Source organism: Glycine max, chromosome 2 (assembly GCF_000004515.6).
Source record: "Glycine max cultivar Williams 82 chromosome 2, Glycine_max_v4.0, whole genome shotgun sequence".
In the NCBI taxonomy this organism is placed as follows: Eukaryota; Viridiplantae; Streptophyta; class Magnoliopsida; order Fabales; family Fabaceae; genus Glycine; species Glycine max.
In genome coordinates this window covers 5,328,996-5,345,813 of record NC_016089.4, presented here as the reverse complement: position 1 = coordinate 5,345,813, position 16,818 = coordinate 5,328,996, and the positions used below count along the sequence as shown (strand labels likewise).

General features: G+C 29.8%; 2 protein-coding genes, 1 non-coding gene and 1 pseudogene across 6 annotated transcripts; 2 read left to right on the top strand and 2 right to left on the bottom strand.

The window, feature by feature from the left end:
* Positions 1–939: 939 nt before the first annotated feature.
* LOC100306370 (putative calcium-binding protein) lies at positions 940–2,006 on the bottom strand. The gene has a single exon (NM_001250829.3). It carries the CDS (start codon positions 1,874–1,876, stop codon positions 1,295–1,297), a length of 582 nt encoding a protein of 193 aa, NP_001237758.2. The 5' UTR covers positions 1,877–2,006; the 3' UTR covers positions 940–1,294.
* Positions 2,007–3,048: 1,042 nt separating this feature from the next.
* Positions 3,049–3,473, bottom strand: LOC100805549 (uncharacterized; annotated as a pseudogene).
* Positions 3,474–5,300: 1,827 nt separating this feature from the next.
* Positions 5,301–5,373, top strand: TRNAR-UCU (transfer RNA arginine (anticodon UCU)). The gene has a single exon. It is a non-coding gene; the product is annotated as a tRNA-Arg (tRNA).
* Positions 5,374–9,594: 4,221 nt separating this feature from the next.
* Positions 9,595–16,019, top strand: LOC100789634 (PQ-loop repeat-containing protein). 4 transcript variants are annotated; one of them, XM_041006161.1, is made up of 13 exons: positions 9,630–9,995; positions 10,210–10,252; positions 10,486–10,512; positions 10,856–10,993; positions 12,916–13,008; positions 13,139–13,251; positions 13,468–13,645; positions 14,630–14,731; positions 14,845–14,937; positions 15,062–15,082; positions 15,190–15,248; positions 15,351–15,441; positions 15,562–16,019. In XM_041006161.1, exons 1-13 carry the CDS (start codon positions 9,772–9,774, stop codon positions 15,649–15,651), a joined length of 1,272 nt encoding a protein of 423 aa, XP_040862095.1. In that variant the 5' UTR covers positions 9,630–9,771; the 3' UTR covers positions 15,652–16,019. The 4 variants fall into 4 exon arrangements, with proteins under 4 accessions (XP_014618868.1, XP_040862095.1, XP_040862093.1 ...); XM_041006159.1 differs by having other exon boundaries at positions 12,916–13,014; XM_014763382.3 differs by lacking the exon at positions 10,856–10,993 and having other exon boundaries at positions 9,595–9,995.
* Positions 16,020–16,818: the final 799 nt, after the last annotated feature.

Below are 16,818 nucleotides of genomic sequence, written 5' to 3'. Positions count from 1 at the left end.
AACAACTTCATATCAGTTTATGTAATGGTTTTATTTAAGCTCTCTTGAATACTTATGCAAATACCTTTAAACAAACTAGAATAAATAAGATTAGAAATTCCATTATCAAGAGATCCAACTGAGTTTGTTAAATTAGATATATTAATTGTTATAAGTTCTCTATATCTCTCTTTGATTCTTAACAAAAAAAATTCATTAATTATCTTTATTCACATAGAAATAAGGTTATATCCTGATAATATAAAAAATTTTATACAGTTATTTAATCATAATTTATTATATATGATAAATTTGTTAAATTTTATAATATTTATCTTAAAATAATTTAAATGATAATTTATATTTAAATGATGATATAAAAATATTTTACATTATTAATAAATAAATATTAAATTCTTCATTATACATATGGGATATCTCTTGCAACAAAGTAAACCGTGAGATTGATACTATATATCTAACTTCTAGGACAACTAAAAGGTAATGATGCATGAATGCATGTTGTTTTGTGCACTTTTCCTACTTGTTCTTATCACTTTTACTTTAGCTTCAAGGGTAAAAGTACAATACCACCAATGACTTGACAAAAAACCATTCCAACTTGTGTATGCTTCTTAAAAGTACAATTCTTAAGCTCAAGCGAACAAATTATTTTCAATGTAACGATTCTTTATACGATAATTAATCGAAATTATTATAAACACACTCTTTAACAACATTTCCTAATTAAATAAACATTTTTTTAAAAAAAATCATAAGTATCTTTAACATATTTCTTGGATCACTTAATTAAAATTATTAAAAAGTATAAAATCATAAGTAAAACTCATTAAATAAAAATAAAAGAATAAAACATGCAAAATTTTATAATTTTTAATAAATTTTGATTAGTATCAAGAATATGTTCAATAAATTGTATGATAAAATATGTTAGTAGCATTTCTCGTAATTAACCTTTTATTTGAATAACCAAGTCCTAGGGAAAACTTGAAAAACACCATTAATTTAAAATATACCGGTTAAAATACTTAATATAATAATCTATTTGCATTTAAGAAACCTCAATTAAACCGTGCTTTATTTGAAAATACAACAAGTACTAGTTCCACTGGCCTCCATGTACATATTTACATAAAAGTTCAAGTACTGAAGCATCCATTAAACTTCGCAATTGGATCCGGTTTGGATTGAAAACAAACCATATACATAAGAGGAATGCTAACCACACATATTTCTCACATAAGAAACATGCATACTACATATGAATTAACATTTAACGGACCAATATTGATAATTAGGCCATCATTTGGTAAAACTCATCGAAATCAAGGAGCCCGTTGTGATCAATGTCAAAGGCATCAATCATGGCCACACACTCATCATAGGACTTGTCATCACCAAGGCGATGCAACATCCTTTGCAACCCTTTTGGGGTGATGCAACCACACCCTTCTTTCTCCCACACAAACATCTCAAAAGCCCTTCTTAGATCCCCTTCATCATCATGCTCATCACCACCAACATCCCTCTTCATGAGCTTGGTGAAATCCTTGAAGTCCAACAAGTTGTCCCCATCGGAATCTAGGTCATGGATGACCCCTTCAGCCTCCTCATGAGACATGTGCTCCCCAATGGACCCAAAATATGACCTTAGCTCATAGGCCGATATTTTCCCATCTCCATCATTATCAAAGTGACGAAAAGCCTCCATTAGCCCATTGATCTCTCGATTATTCGACATGGGTGATCTTGGACTGGGAGAGTTACTCGATAATGAGTTATTGGAGGAGGATCTTGATCTTCCACGATGAAGACTAAGCTTTAGTGATTTGTTTGAGAACCATTTAGATGGCTTGAGAATTCTCTCACTGGCCATTATTACAAATTGATCGATATGAGATAGAATATGCAAAGGCAATTGACCTCTCCTAACACATAAATAATATTGAGTGAGGGGAACACTTTAAATAGCTTTTAATATAACGTAAGAGGCATATGAAACGATTGAGACGTGAATGTATTATGATGATGCATATTAATAAGGAGAACTATAGCTTTTGAGGGAGTTGCTATGAAACTGCCTGGGGGGCAGAAACAAATGTCAATAAAGGTTATGTAAGTCATGTCCTTGGGAAGGAAAGTGCATGGGAGTTTCCTAGTGGGTCCCAACAAGTGGATGGAACAGAGTCCTGAATCACCTCTTCTTTGTATTTTCATTTTCAACTCCACAGTCTAGCATTTATATTTATCTTACACTTCTTTATTTTTTTTTTCTTTCTCTTTAATTTACTATATCATTATTGTACACTTGTCATTTTGTCACCTTTTCTTTCTTATCTCTCTTCCCACTCAGAGTATATACACACTGTAAGGGGTTAAACATCCTATGATTATTATTCTTATAATTGAAGTAGTGTTTGTTTTCATTTTGTTTTTTCCCTTAAAAACAAGAGTCGAGTCAAACACATATTTTGAAATCATCTTGAAAAATTATATACTTTATTTTTTATAAGAAAAAAAGGAAAACATGTATTTAAAAAAAAAACTAAGTGAATGAAAAAGAAAAAGGAAATGTCCATGAAAGAAGCAAGGTACGCCTTAATTGCAATGAACCATGTTGATGTCTTAAGTGCCTTCTTAATTATAATGAAAAAATAAGTAAAAGAACATAATGCAAATTGCAAAAGGCAAACTGTCAGTAAAAAAACTTATTATGCATACGTGGTGAGGCAACGCACACGTATGAGTCGGGGAATTTGAGTTACATAAAGAGGCTTTGGCTGTATACTTATTACTTGGAGAGAGTTATTTAAGAGGAAATGAGTATCAGAAACAATATTTTACCATTTAAAATAGACTAAAATGTAAATTTATTTTTCCTATTTTTATTAATATATAGTCTCTTTTAATTAAAATATTTAGTCTCTTTTACTTTTAAAATAAGTGATTTTGATCAAACAGTTAAAATCTAGCGTTGACCATCATTTGTGTGTTTTTTTTTCTCCTAAAAAAACAAATATATATTTTAATTAAAAATTAAAAAAAGGGATTCTTTAACAGTGATGAAACTCTGGATTTCACTCAGGAGGTTATGAAGTCTTTGGTTGGAGAAAGCCAATTAACAAAACGATTGCATGAAATTGAAGAGATCCTCTCCAACCTTCATCACCAGTCCTTCGATTTGCTTCTCCGCCGCCATGTCGAGCGACGACAACGACGCCAGATATTCAACCGACAGAGATTGCGTGTCCGCCGTCAGCTGCAGCGTCCCACCGGTGCCGGGCTTTGGCCTTGGCCACGTCAACGTTAGCAAAGCGGAGGGCCGCGCCGCAAAAGACGAACGATGATGCCAGCGACTGGATGTAGACGACGAGCTCCTTCTCCGGCGGGAGCGTGAAGCCGTTGAGTAGGAAGACGCAAACGTCCCGCACTTGGTTGTACACCTCGCCTGCACACGTCAGAAAGTTAGGGCAATTAAAAAATAATGTGTGATTTTTAGTTAAAGTTTAAGATTATTAACGAAAGTGCGACCCAGTGGAAGGTGCCGATTTGAGTGAAGTTTGAGATGTCCAGTTCGGAAAAACTACTCCTTTTTTTTTTCTTTTAATTAGAATACACTTCAATTGCCTTTAAAAAAATTAAAATACATCTAAATTTATTTTTTTTAAAAAACATATAAATGACTTTCAACGTTAATTTTAACCGTCAACAAATCAATTTGGATGAAAAGACCAAACTCAATGATTTTTCAAATAAAGAAAACTTCAATTAGCTTTAATTAAGTTTTTTAAAATCTTATAAATAAGCCTTATGGAATTATTCATTGATTAAAGTTACTAATTACCACAAATATCATCAAGCATGCATTATGAGAAATGCGAACATTAACGCCTGGACCATGGATGGTGGTGAACTGCTCATGAGAAGGTTACCTTGAATCTTAGAAGCTTCATATCTCAAGGTGTAATGTTTGGAGTTTATTGGATCGTTACTAGGATCAATAACTTTGTAATGAATGAGGTGATTACCAATATTATTTGTCATCTTCCCTGCATATTGCTCACTGAACATTTAGCACGTTGTGAACGGTGTTTCCTCCATTCTTGATTCAATATTCAACATTGATCGGCAAGAGGCACATATTGTCTATTAGTCCTGCTAGTGAAAGTGATATTCCGGTTAAAAATTCTTACAACCCTAAGATAAGGGATATGGGCAAGGCATTGTTTGTCAACTAGCTTTGTTTTGAAACGTAACGTGATCATGCTAGATATTGTAAGCACTCGCATTCTTGGCCAATTCGGGTTCCTTGCTAAGGTATTTTCAATCTTCGAAGATTTAGACGTATTAGTTAATGTTGTAGCTACAAGTGAAGTCAGTATTTCCATTTCCAAGTTCATGGATACTGAAGAATGAATGATGCAATTTAGTATTTTGTTGTGTTGGTGGATGATTTTGTCGATGGTGGGGTGGGATTGGGATGAAGGAGATAGGGATAAAGTAGTCTTTTTTATAAAAAAATTATATTTAATTTAATTATTATCTTGTTTTAATCTCAACCATTCAAATATTTTGATGATAAATCGAAGGAGTAATAATAGTGGTTCACTCATAAATCATTTGATGCACTTCTTCACCGTAGACTCCACCTTTTTCTTTTTCTTCTTTCTACCCCTCTTTTTTTCTCTTTTCCATTTATCTACTTTCTTTTCTTTTTTCTCCGCTCAAAATGAGTCCTCGAGACCCAATCAAATTAGTATGTATCAATTGTATTCTTTAAAAAAGAAAAAAAGATTCTTTGATGTTTCCAGAAATATTTTGGTACAAAAAGTAATCCATTTTTTGAGCGGGCTATGTTATTATTTGAACTCAAAAAATCAATTGTTTGAGGATAAATGAAATATTTATTTGATCTTGAGATAATATTTTATTCTTCAAACATCAAAGGTTTGTTGAAGAGTGAAATTGTCCAAAATCAATAATCGTTAATACTGTTTTTTAGAAGCAAAAAATTATTTCATTATTAATCGAATATTGCTTAAATTAGTTTCTCTGTCTCTAAATTATTCTAGAGTTTTTAAATAAGATTCTAATACTTTAAAAGTTTACAATTAAGTTCCTAAAATTTTAAATCACTTTTAATTGAATGTCCATTAAGTTAATTGAATTTTTAAATAATTTATAGAGTAAGTTACTAGTTTAAGTATTAATTAACGAACTCTCAACAAAACCGTGACTAAATACCTGATTACAAATAAAGGTGCATTTAAATATTATTTAATACCTTAATTTATCAATAAGCGCCCATGGCCTAATGGATAAGGCGCTTGACTTCTAATCAAGCGATTGTGGGTTCGAGTCCCACTGGGCGTGGTATATTTAATTTTATTTTATTTTTTCAGCAAAAAAATAATACTAGCAAAGTATATATCATTTATTTAAGATTTAATACTTTAATCATTTAAAACATTTGAATCAATTAAACCCTTAAATGAATTTTATTACATCAAATACATATTTCTCTCTATTCATCATTCCACTTATTTTTAAGATTCAGGTGAGTTTGTTTAATTTTAAATAAATAATTTTTAAACAAACACATCGAAAAAAAATATAAATTTACTTATTTTATTAAAAAATACCTATTTTAAAAAAATAAATTGACCCTTAAAAGTTATTTTATAACTTAGAGAATCAAAATTATCTTAAAAAACAATGGGCCGTATCAAACTTCTTCCACCCAAAATATATGTATCTGGACTCACAAAACTTTGGGTATAAAATAATGTCATTTCTTGAAACTAATTATTTGTAGGCAAACATTAGGTAGTAGAAAATGACTTGATTTATATGATTATATAATTTTGAATTTGACCTTGCAAGGATTGATAAGGAGGAGGGCAAACGATCATTCAGCTCACATAAAGTGGTCTCGCACTCCATTATTCCATTATAAGTTATTTCCTTTCTTAATAATTAGACTTCAGCCATTCTGTGAAGATCAATTGGGAGGCCAAATAATCCCATCTAGTTGTAGGCAATTTAGGACTTTGTATGGCGTTGGATATTTTTTTCCTTTTACATAAATAGTTGAATTACCAAAAAATAAAGTTTGAAAGTAATGTTAATATTTGAAAACTGAAACAGCAAAATATTGAAATCCGAAATTGCTGCTAAAATAGCATTCTACTTCTACATCCTCTACATCTAATCATTATTAATTAGATATTGATCAGATTACTTTAAGTGGATAAGTGAATTAATTGAAATTATAATGAATATTTAAAGATATATGTTTGTTGGCCAACAAGGGCTGACTAGTTAAAATGCTTTGAACATTCTGGTTAATGTTATCTGCTTGAGTTTCTTTCTTTCGCTATCAAAATGAAAGTATCATTCTTTCTGGATTCGCTGCATCCAAGTAATTACTTGGATATGGTCGAGGTGGAGTTTGTCTCATTGGCAAGATAAGCATTAGTACCCATTAGTTACACGTCCGCATTGGATATCAAATTGCATGCGGCGACCGACGCTGTTTCTTTGTGAAATGGCGTCTAGTCCTTCTCCTCTGTACTCATCATGCAGATTGGCACTTATAATAAATAGAACCATGTTACAACTGTAACAAGTCCCATTGGATCAGATATGAACATTGAACCTCTACCAAAAACGTAGCAGAGTAAATATATGAACAGTTAATTAATTAGAGTAAATAAAATAATACAAATACAAGTTTACATGTTCACTTGCACATAAGTTTATAACTTCAGTTCGCATATTTATTTTGAGTACTGTGAAATGTTGGGTTTATTATATTCTCCAAAAAAAAAATTTAAGTTATTTTTTTTTATTGGATTTTACTTTGACTGAACCTTTTTTCAGCTTGCAAAACTTCATGAATAATCTTTTAAAAGTATTTTTATTTCTTTTAGCTCTTGTTTTTTTTTTTTATCAATGAGTCTTATATCCATTGTGAATAATCTTTGAAATTATTTAACCTTGATAGATTTATATCATTTCCTCTCTTAAAAAAGATGCGTCCTCAAATCGAGTTTATCGTCTACATCAGACAAGATTACGTCAATTACATACAATTAAAATAACATTGACTTAATACTTATGTAATGATAGATAAATTGCATTTTTTTTTGTTTGTAAACAAAAGATAAATGATTGATATACTCGTTGTGGATCACTTTGTGGTCATCAAACTGTAATGGACGTTCCAAAAAGTATACATTCATCCTTCATAGGAATCACATCACATAGTACTTCATCGTTTTACTTCCCAATAGAAAAATATTTGACACTCTTCTTACTACCAACAAATCTTTATTTTCATCTATCTTTTGGTTATCTTGATCACCTACCATATTAATGAACAAGATGAAGGAATAGAAGATGATAGCAATATGCAGTGCTGCCTTTCACTACTCCACTACTCTAATATGCCTGTAGTCTGTTATAACCACCTACAACATAATATCAGAATTTACTTAATGAGCAGTTATCATCATTTATAAATACTTATAAATAGAATGAATATATTGAAGAAAGACAGAGAAAAATTATGAATTATCTTTTAGTGTAGTTAGCATAATATAGTTAGTCCTTTGTTGTTAACAGAGGATCTCTCATCACACTTGTGTTTGTTGCTTAATTTGTCTTCTTTTTCAATATTCTTTTCACCACTCAACTCCCTCTTATAAGTTTTTAAGAGAATTTTATCCATGATTCTTTTTAAGACAACAAAGGAACAATCAAGTGACTTAAAATTTAGAGAAAAAGAAAACAAGAAATATGACAAGAGTAAGAGAGATAGACACAACAAAGATAAAGATACCACAAGATCAAATTTCACAAGAAAGCATAGAGCCATTCCAACTCAATAAAACAAAATGTTGATTTTATTGTTTAGAAACTGGATTGTGTTATATGTTGTTGATGCACTCTTCAATCTTCATAGATTTTTTCTTATTCACAATTTTTTTTTTCTTATATGGATTTTTTCTTTCTTTATTTTTTGACATAACTCAATTCAACTAGAACACAAGTAAGATGTAGGGAAATGAAAAGACACAAAAGAAGAAAAAGAAATCATAAAAAGAAAATAAAACAAGGCTGGATGAAATAGAACATAATAACACAAGGAATAAATAAGAGTAACACATAAATTGAACAAAGAGAATTAGACAATTTTTAAAAGGATTAAAATAGAAAAACCCAAACTTAAACTTTAAGGAACCGAAACTCTAATACCAAAAGATACAAACATGAAAATGAGACGGATCATCCCGAATAATTTAAATTTAAAAAATAAATTTAGTCTTCTTTTAGGAATAAATAAGTAGGAATATGAATAACATCATATTCATTTTATTGTTCAAGAATCAAGGAAAACTCTCAAAAAAAAAAAAAGGAAGAAAAGTTATGATTTTTATACAATAATTTTAGAAACAAAGAATTTCATTAAATTTAAATACTATGCTTAAATTTAATATAAAAATTTATGCGTACACATAACTACAAGGAGTTTATATTTTAACACTTTGGATATCAATTTATCGTGCATCATGTAGAAGAGTATTTAAAAAAATCCTTTGTCAACGAGAAAAAATAATAACTTTATAGTAAATATATAATATGTATTTACTTTATATATTAAATACAGGTGTTTTAGAAGCATGAGATCATTAAAATAATACATAAAATACGTATTGAAAGGCGGTATGAAAAATATCTAAGGAGTTTTATTTAAGCCTTGTATTTAGAATAAAAGACGACAGAACTTAAAAAAAATGCTTATAGAATAATTTTTAATGAATACCATATATATAATTTTATTTATAATTTTCATAAATAAAAATAGAATAATTAAAAATAAATCATATTTTACTTTCAGAAAAACTAACACTCATCTCTAAAAGCATTTAGAAAGCGTTTCCTTTGTGTATATCTGCTTCGGATAAACATGGAATGAGCCTAGCTCGCTCCGGTGTACAGCACTGTTGACCCACGCATATTTTTCTTTTTCTTTTTCTGCACAGCGCATAATATGGTTATGGTAGGTAGCGTTATTTAATTATTTATTTATATTTTCTGCACGATAATATTATTTTTATTCTTCTCAAAAACCACTTGTTTTAATTAATTCTTTTATTTTATATTTTTTATTCAAAAATATTATTTATTACAAATAAGTTTCCTAAAACTCATATGCAAGTGTAACTCATTTAATAATAAATATTGAATTTGTAGGAGAACAACTTGAATTTGATTTCCACGTAATATATTCTTAAAAAATATTATGAGTCTTATAATCAATCCAAATGATAAGATTGTATGAAAATTCCTAAAGGTTAAAAAAACTGATTTTTTGTTGTAATGTCTCTTATATTGTTTTCAATAAATATTTATTTTTTAAAAAAATGCTACTACCATTAATAAATAGCAGCTTTGGTTTTTTATTCAAACTTTATTTTTCTTATAGTGATTTAATTTCTCTCTTTATTTGATATGATTAGGTACGTTACACTTTCTGATATGTGTTCTCAAATTACAACACAACCCTAAAAGGGCAACAAAATCCGATACATTTTTTACTCCATGTCCATGTCTTGTTATGTAATTTCAAGGCCTCTCTTTCCTTCCTATATATAAAACCAGCCTCCTGTATCTCTTTGCGCCAAGCACCTTAGTTTTCTCAGTTGAACCTCGCACACCACAAAGAGAAAAGAAAGAAGAAAGATAAATTGAGAGAGAGAGAGAATAATGCCACCTTCTTACTGCGTGAATGAGAGAAAACCATGTGTGAGATGGGTGGAGAAATATTTCAAAGATTGCCTTTGCAATTTGAAAGATGAAATCTCGTTTAGTTTCGGGCTCACAAGTCTAGTGTTCTGGGGTGTAGCTGAAATTCCTCAAATAATAACCATTTTTCGTACCAAGAAAAGCCATGGAGTTTCCCTTGTCTTTCTCCTCACTTGGGTTGCTGGGTTCGTCATTCTTTTATTATTTTAATTTCTTTATTTCTTTCCATTCATCTCTAATTTCATAGTCAATGCAATAGTGTAACAAACTTTTCCACTTTCTATTTTTTTAACGAAATCTTTCGGATCATGTCCACTAAAAGAGGCAGCACTGATTGACTTAAATAATTACTACTAACTATTATTATGATTTGTTAAAATAATTTTTGATTTTATGCAGGGATATATGCAATTTGACGGGATGCATTCTTGAACCAGCTACTGTGAGTAAATTCTGAACCATATGAACTGTAACAATTTGTTTGGGCATGGTAGTGGTCCTGTCCATATATGACATGCAACTGGGTGGTCTTAGTCTCTTTGTTATCATCATATATTCTGCTTCATTTTCACCCACTAAATTCTTTTTAATCTTTTAATTGTTTTATTTAACCCCCTTACTCAATTTCATGCGATTGTCTTTGTCTTCTTTTGGGAACGGTGGATGGACATGCAGTTGCCAACACAGTACTACACAGCTCTGGTAATTAATTTTTTTGCAGTATCTTTTTTTTTTTTGTTCGTAAAATATTAATCGTTCGTTGATCCTAAGAATCCTTATATAGAAAGCACATGATACGAATCACCTTATTATTCATTCAGTACAAAGTACTATTCTTGAAAGGTCCTACTAACGATTGTAAATCATCTAATCTTCTCCTTAATTAATCCGTGTCTTAATTAATTAAGGAATCAACAAATAATTTTTTATTTATTGAAGATTATATTAGAAATCATAAAATAAAGCATGATCACACTTTCCAATTAAAAAAACTTTCTATTCTACAAAGGAAAATGTGCTGATTTGGTTCCAAGTTCTACTATAGGATTCCGAGGTCAATTTAGTTTTGGACACGTGTCAGCTGTTCAGTCACAACAAGCATCGTTGGCTTCACTTGGTTGGTGGTGTGGTCTGGCGCAGCCTAGAAATACTGCCAAATCGGCCTTTAACATTCATTTTAAAGGAAAAGTCTCATTTGCTCTCTCTCTTGCTTTTCCTCACATGATTTCACATTTTACAAGATATATATACAACTTTTTATTAACTTAAAACGAAAATTAAAATAATTGTGAGAGATCCCTCACAGAGATGAAAGAATATGAAGATGATATTTTGACAACTCAAATGCTAAAATATACCTAAAAAAATTATAATATTATAAATGATATGATATGATTAAAAGAAAAAAAAATATAAATGTTAGTTACTTGATTGAAAAGTTGTGTTTAAATATCATCATTGTCTTAAACAATAAGAGTAAGCATAGAGACTAGAGAGAAGTGTGAGGAGCTGAGAGGGAAGGAAGAGAAATTTAGTTTTAGTGAACACTTTTTAGATAGCATTTTTTTTTTAAGTTACTTTTAATATAAAAGTTATATCACTTGTTTTTAAAAAAGTATAAAACTTTTTTAGTTTAACTTCTTCTAAGGAGCTAGAATAGAAGTTCATAAAGAAAAAAGGTAACCTATGCACCAGGAGAAGTCAAATAAACAAAACATATTTGAAGAAGCAGGGGTCGTTTGTTATCTGCATTGCCAAATAGTAACAAATCTATAGTTACTATATAAGTATCTACACTAAGAACTCAAATGAGTGCTACTTCCTCTAGAGAGAAGGAAAGGTTATAATCATATTGGATAAAGTATTTTAGGTAGTTTTTAATTTATTTATTATTTAAAAAATTTATTTGAATGTTTAGTAAATAAGTTTTTTTTAGTAATTTTTAACGTTTTTTTAAATGTTATTTGAAGTAGTATTTTTTAAGATGTTAGCATTTAACTTTTAATTTTTTATATTTTCTTCCACTTTTATATCTAATATATTTATTTTTCTTTCTTATTACTTTTTTAAAATAAATTATGATTTTATTAGTTTTTTATCATTTTGTATTTTTTAATTATTTCAACAACTAATTTTATTAAATACTTTTAATTTAATATGTTAACTTTTGCTCTTAACTAACTTTTTAGCTTTTAGCTAGTTTTTTATACCTAATATATTTATTTTTCTTTCTTATTATTTTTTTAAAATAAATTATAATTTTATTAGTTTTTTATCATTTTATATTTTTCAATTATTTCAACAACTAATTTTATTAAATACTTTTAATTTAATATGTTAACTTTTGCTGTTAACTAACTTTCTAGCTTTTAACTAGTTTTTCCAACAAAGTTGTTAGCCGAAAAGTTAACCTATTAAATAAAAATTATTCGGTAAAATTAGCTAAAAAATAATAATATCATAATTATTTAAAAAATGTAAGAAAAGAAATAAATAAATATATCTAGAAAAAAAGTGAAAATAATCTAAAAAAATAAAAACTAAAAATTATCATCTTAAAAAATATTACTTCAAATAGTATTTAAAAAAAAATAAAAATTATTTAAAAAAATTAATTACAAAACAACCACATAAACTTTTTAACTAATAAAAAAAATAAAAATTACTTGAAATATTTGCCCAACGTAACAATAATCTATATGCTGCTAATAATATATCTATAACATGACAATAAAATAATATAGTGTTCAGTGTTTTTCTAACAAGAGAACAATGAGGTTTGAACTTAAAATTACATGCATATTGTCGAGACCGTCTACCACACTAAGATAACTGTTTAGATTTTATTAGTTTAATGAACACTTGTTATAAAATACTTTAAAAACAAGAAAGTACATTTTATTTAAAAAAAAGATAAATTTACGCAATTATTGGATTAAAAAATCATTTTAATAATTCTAACATATTTTGAAGTGACTAAAATCAAGTAGGACTAGAGTTCCCCCATACTCTGTTGTAGCTAGTCTGTGTTATGATTAATCTTTTTATCCAACGAAAATTACAACCTTGATCTTATTAATGATCGGTCAATGTTGTGATTCACAGCTTTACACGATCACTACGATCGTATTACTACTGCTAATAGTATATTATGACTACATCAGCAGATGGTACAAACATCGTCAGAAGGTCAACCTCGTAAGGGTACATTTCCAATTTCTTAGATTCCTTCTGATCAAATGTGAAATTCACACACTCTGTGCTTAGGCTCAAGATTAATTAAATACTAGTTTTTACATCATCATCATCATACTTTATTATGTTACAGGATCACGAAGAAGAGAAAAAACCATTGAAGCCACCGAAACCCACTAACAAATCTGGAATCCCAATACCAAATGGCTCACCCAAGGCAGCACCTAGACAGGAGTACTATTATATGTATGGATATAGTTTCTTCTCATTTTGTCACTGGTTTTAGCAATAGAACGTTTTGTAAACAATGATGATGAGAATCGAATGACTTTGTGCATTTACCTTAACTTCCCACTACTAGGTCTATCCTAGTAACACTATTTTTTTTCTTAGAAATAAATAAAATCTTAGGAATAAAAGTGTATTTGTTTTTAATTGAATTGAATTAAAATAATTGTGCAGGTCAGCAAGATCATTGGCTGGGAGTGGCACTCCACCCTGGGGAATCTACATGAGAGCTGCTAAAAGTGGTCCTTCAGCCATCGAATCGATCGATGACTCTTCTTCCGATGACGAAGCACCTCCTGCTTCCTCAAATAATTCTGCATCCCAAGCTATGCCAATCCCACGTTCTGTTGCTGTGAGTATTTCAACTGTTTAACTCAAGCATGCTGCTGCTAACTTGATTACTAGCGTGTTTAGTTCCACGTTTTTTAGGTGATTTTCCACATCTTGAATGTTATTTTAAGAAGTTAGTAATAATTATAATTTCCACGTCTCAAACGTGATTTTTTCCCTTCTTAATGAGTTTTCAAACATGTTATATATGGTATTCATCCCAATTCTAGGATAGTGGGTGTGTTTGCTTTTCGGTTTTGAACTCCATTTAACGTTGTTTTCCCTTTTTCCAAGACAAAAACAGAGAAGAGAAGGAAGGGGAAGATTGGACTCACATTTAGTTGAACGTAACATAAAAACAAACACACATTAACATCATCCAGATACCAAAGCCCTTTGACCCCAAAAGTTACAAGTATCCTATTAAAACCTTTTATTTCTCCTTTTTTTTTTGTATCACATCAAATTATTATATGATTATATTAATCACTTATCTCTTTTTTCTCCGTCTCTCTTAAAGTATAAACACCTAAAGGGTGTCCAAGAATCATTATCCCTTTTTTTATATTCTCTTAAATTTATCATGCATGTTTATTATGGTCTAAATTTTGTCCTTGAGAAAGTTATTATTGTTAGACCATTGAATATTGATAAGATAGAATAATTAGTTACACTTACATTTTAAATTCAAGTTATAGATAGTTTAGTATATAATTTAGAGTTTTGTTATTCTTCCGTACTCTCTGGATATATATTTCTTATACACTCAAAATTAAATATGAATAAAATAGTAATTATTTCATCTTCCAATAATTATCATCTAAATGGCACCTCGATTACTTATAATGCCTTTGACATTTCAACTTTACCCTTAACTCACAAGTCTTTTTTCCTTGCCCAATGATGATTATTTCTATTCTAATACAATTAGTCTTCCACATTTGTGTCCTCACCTTATACTAATACAAATACTGCTATGTTTGTCAAATTTTGTGCACCATTTCAGGGAAGTTATGGAACATTTCTAGCAGCTGCTGTTAATTTGCCTCTCAAGGGTAATGCTTTGAGGCAAGGATACATAGGATATGGTGGAAGAAAACTTTTGCAGGTGGGACTTGCCAGTGGTACTGGAAACCTTAATTAATTCACACTCATCATTTTCTTTAGTGTTGGGTTTGCTTCATGGCTATAGTTGCTAGTAACTAATGCTCATCATCACAGGAGTACGAGAAACATAGTACATTTGGTCAATGGCTGGGATGGCTCATGGCTGCTATCTATATAAGTGGTCGAGTTCCTCAAATATGGTTGAATGTAAGTGTCAAAATAAACCTTTTTTTTTTCAGGTTTGAACTATATTCTTTTTAACTTTGATTATATTTTCATACATGCTTTGTTATTACTGATAAGTTATTGTCCTCAATTGTTAATTGATCAGATTAAAAGAAGCAGTGTGGAGGTAATACTCAATTAATCTTAAACTCTTGCTTTCTGATTACGAATTATGTGTGCAAAGATTAACTATCTCCACATTTTTATTTATGCTTTCCCTTTTTATCTCAACAGGGCTTAAATCCTTTCATGTTCGTCTTCGCATTGGTTGCTAATGTCACTTACGTGGGAAGGTTACAATCTTCTTTATCCCGTATACATAAATTCGCATCCTGATACATTTATTCTTCAAATTAAGTAAAATTATTTAATGATTATAACATTTGTTGATGCAGTATTCTTGTAAGAACCACAGAATGGGAAAGCATCAAAGCTAATATGCCATGGTTATTGGATGCCGTAATTTGCGTGGCATTGGACATTTTCGTATCCTATACATGCATTTCTTGATGCAGACTATTATTTTTTATCGTGTTCATCTAACTATAAGTTATATACTATTGAAGAAAGTAGGATTATAATCAAAACCTTAACAATAAATGACAGATAATATCGCAATACATCTACTACAGATACTTTCGAAGGAGAGAAGCAAAAGATGATTATAAAGAAGCGGGAAAAGTTGCTGCATCTTGATTTTTGTAGCTGTGTGCTGTAACCAATTGATATTGGATTGAAAACTTAATGGGCACCTTCACAAAACTGAGATATTAGCGTACATTCTTCGTGAGAAGTATGTATGCTGCTAATGTTTATGTAGGGATTATGGGAAATTAGTACACACCCATAGGATATGCATGTTTAGTTGTTGAAGACATGATAGTCGCTACTTTGAAGTGGTTTTGTTGATCCAATAACTGACAAGCTTGTTGGAGGACTATGCTAGGACTTCCTCTTGTAGTTGATACAGCATCACAACTCTCAATTCAACTATGTGCTCTGTAGTTTACACTCCTTCATCACAACTTTCAATTCAATAAAACATACACCTAATAATTACTATTTGAACTAATGGATTATAAAGTATTTTGGATGATTCATCATTCTTCCAATGACAAATGATGACGCAATTCAATTAATCCATGAAGTTTTTAGTTAAATTTATACTTGATGAATTGATGAATTGAACTATTATTGAATAAATGAATTGATTTGTCATTTTTAAGAGGCCTTCTAGCCTCGAGAGGCATCCTTCAAGTCAATTAATAACCTTTATAACGAGACAAAGAAAAATTACTTCCCAAACTATCCAACTTCGATAATTCAATATAATAATTAATACACATAGTACGAGAAACATAGTACATTTGGGCAATGGCTGGGATGGCTCATGGTTGCTATCCATATAAAGTGGTCGTGTTCCTCAAATATGGTTGAACGTAAGTGTCATAACAAACCTTTTTATTTTTATTTTTCAGCATTTAACTATATTCATCTTTGAGAATATTCTATTTGATTATGATTCGCTATTACTGATAAGCTGTTGTATCCTCAATTATTGATCAGATTAAAAGAGGCAGTGTGGAGGTAATACTCAGTTAATCTTAAACTCTTGCTTTCTGTTTACGAATAATGTGTGCAAAGATTAACTAGCTAGTATTAACACATTTTTATGTATGTTTTCCCTTTTCTTATCACAACACGGTTTACTAGCTAGTATCGTCTCCACTTTTTTATGTATGTTTTCCCTTTTCTTATCACAATCTTTTTTATTTTCGCTAATGTCACTTACGTGGGAAGGTAACAATCTTTATCCAGTGTACATAAATTTGCATCCAATTATATTTATTCTTCAAATTAAGT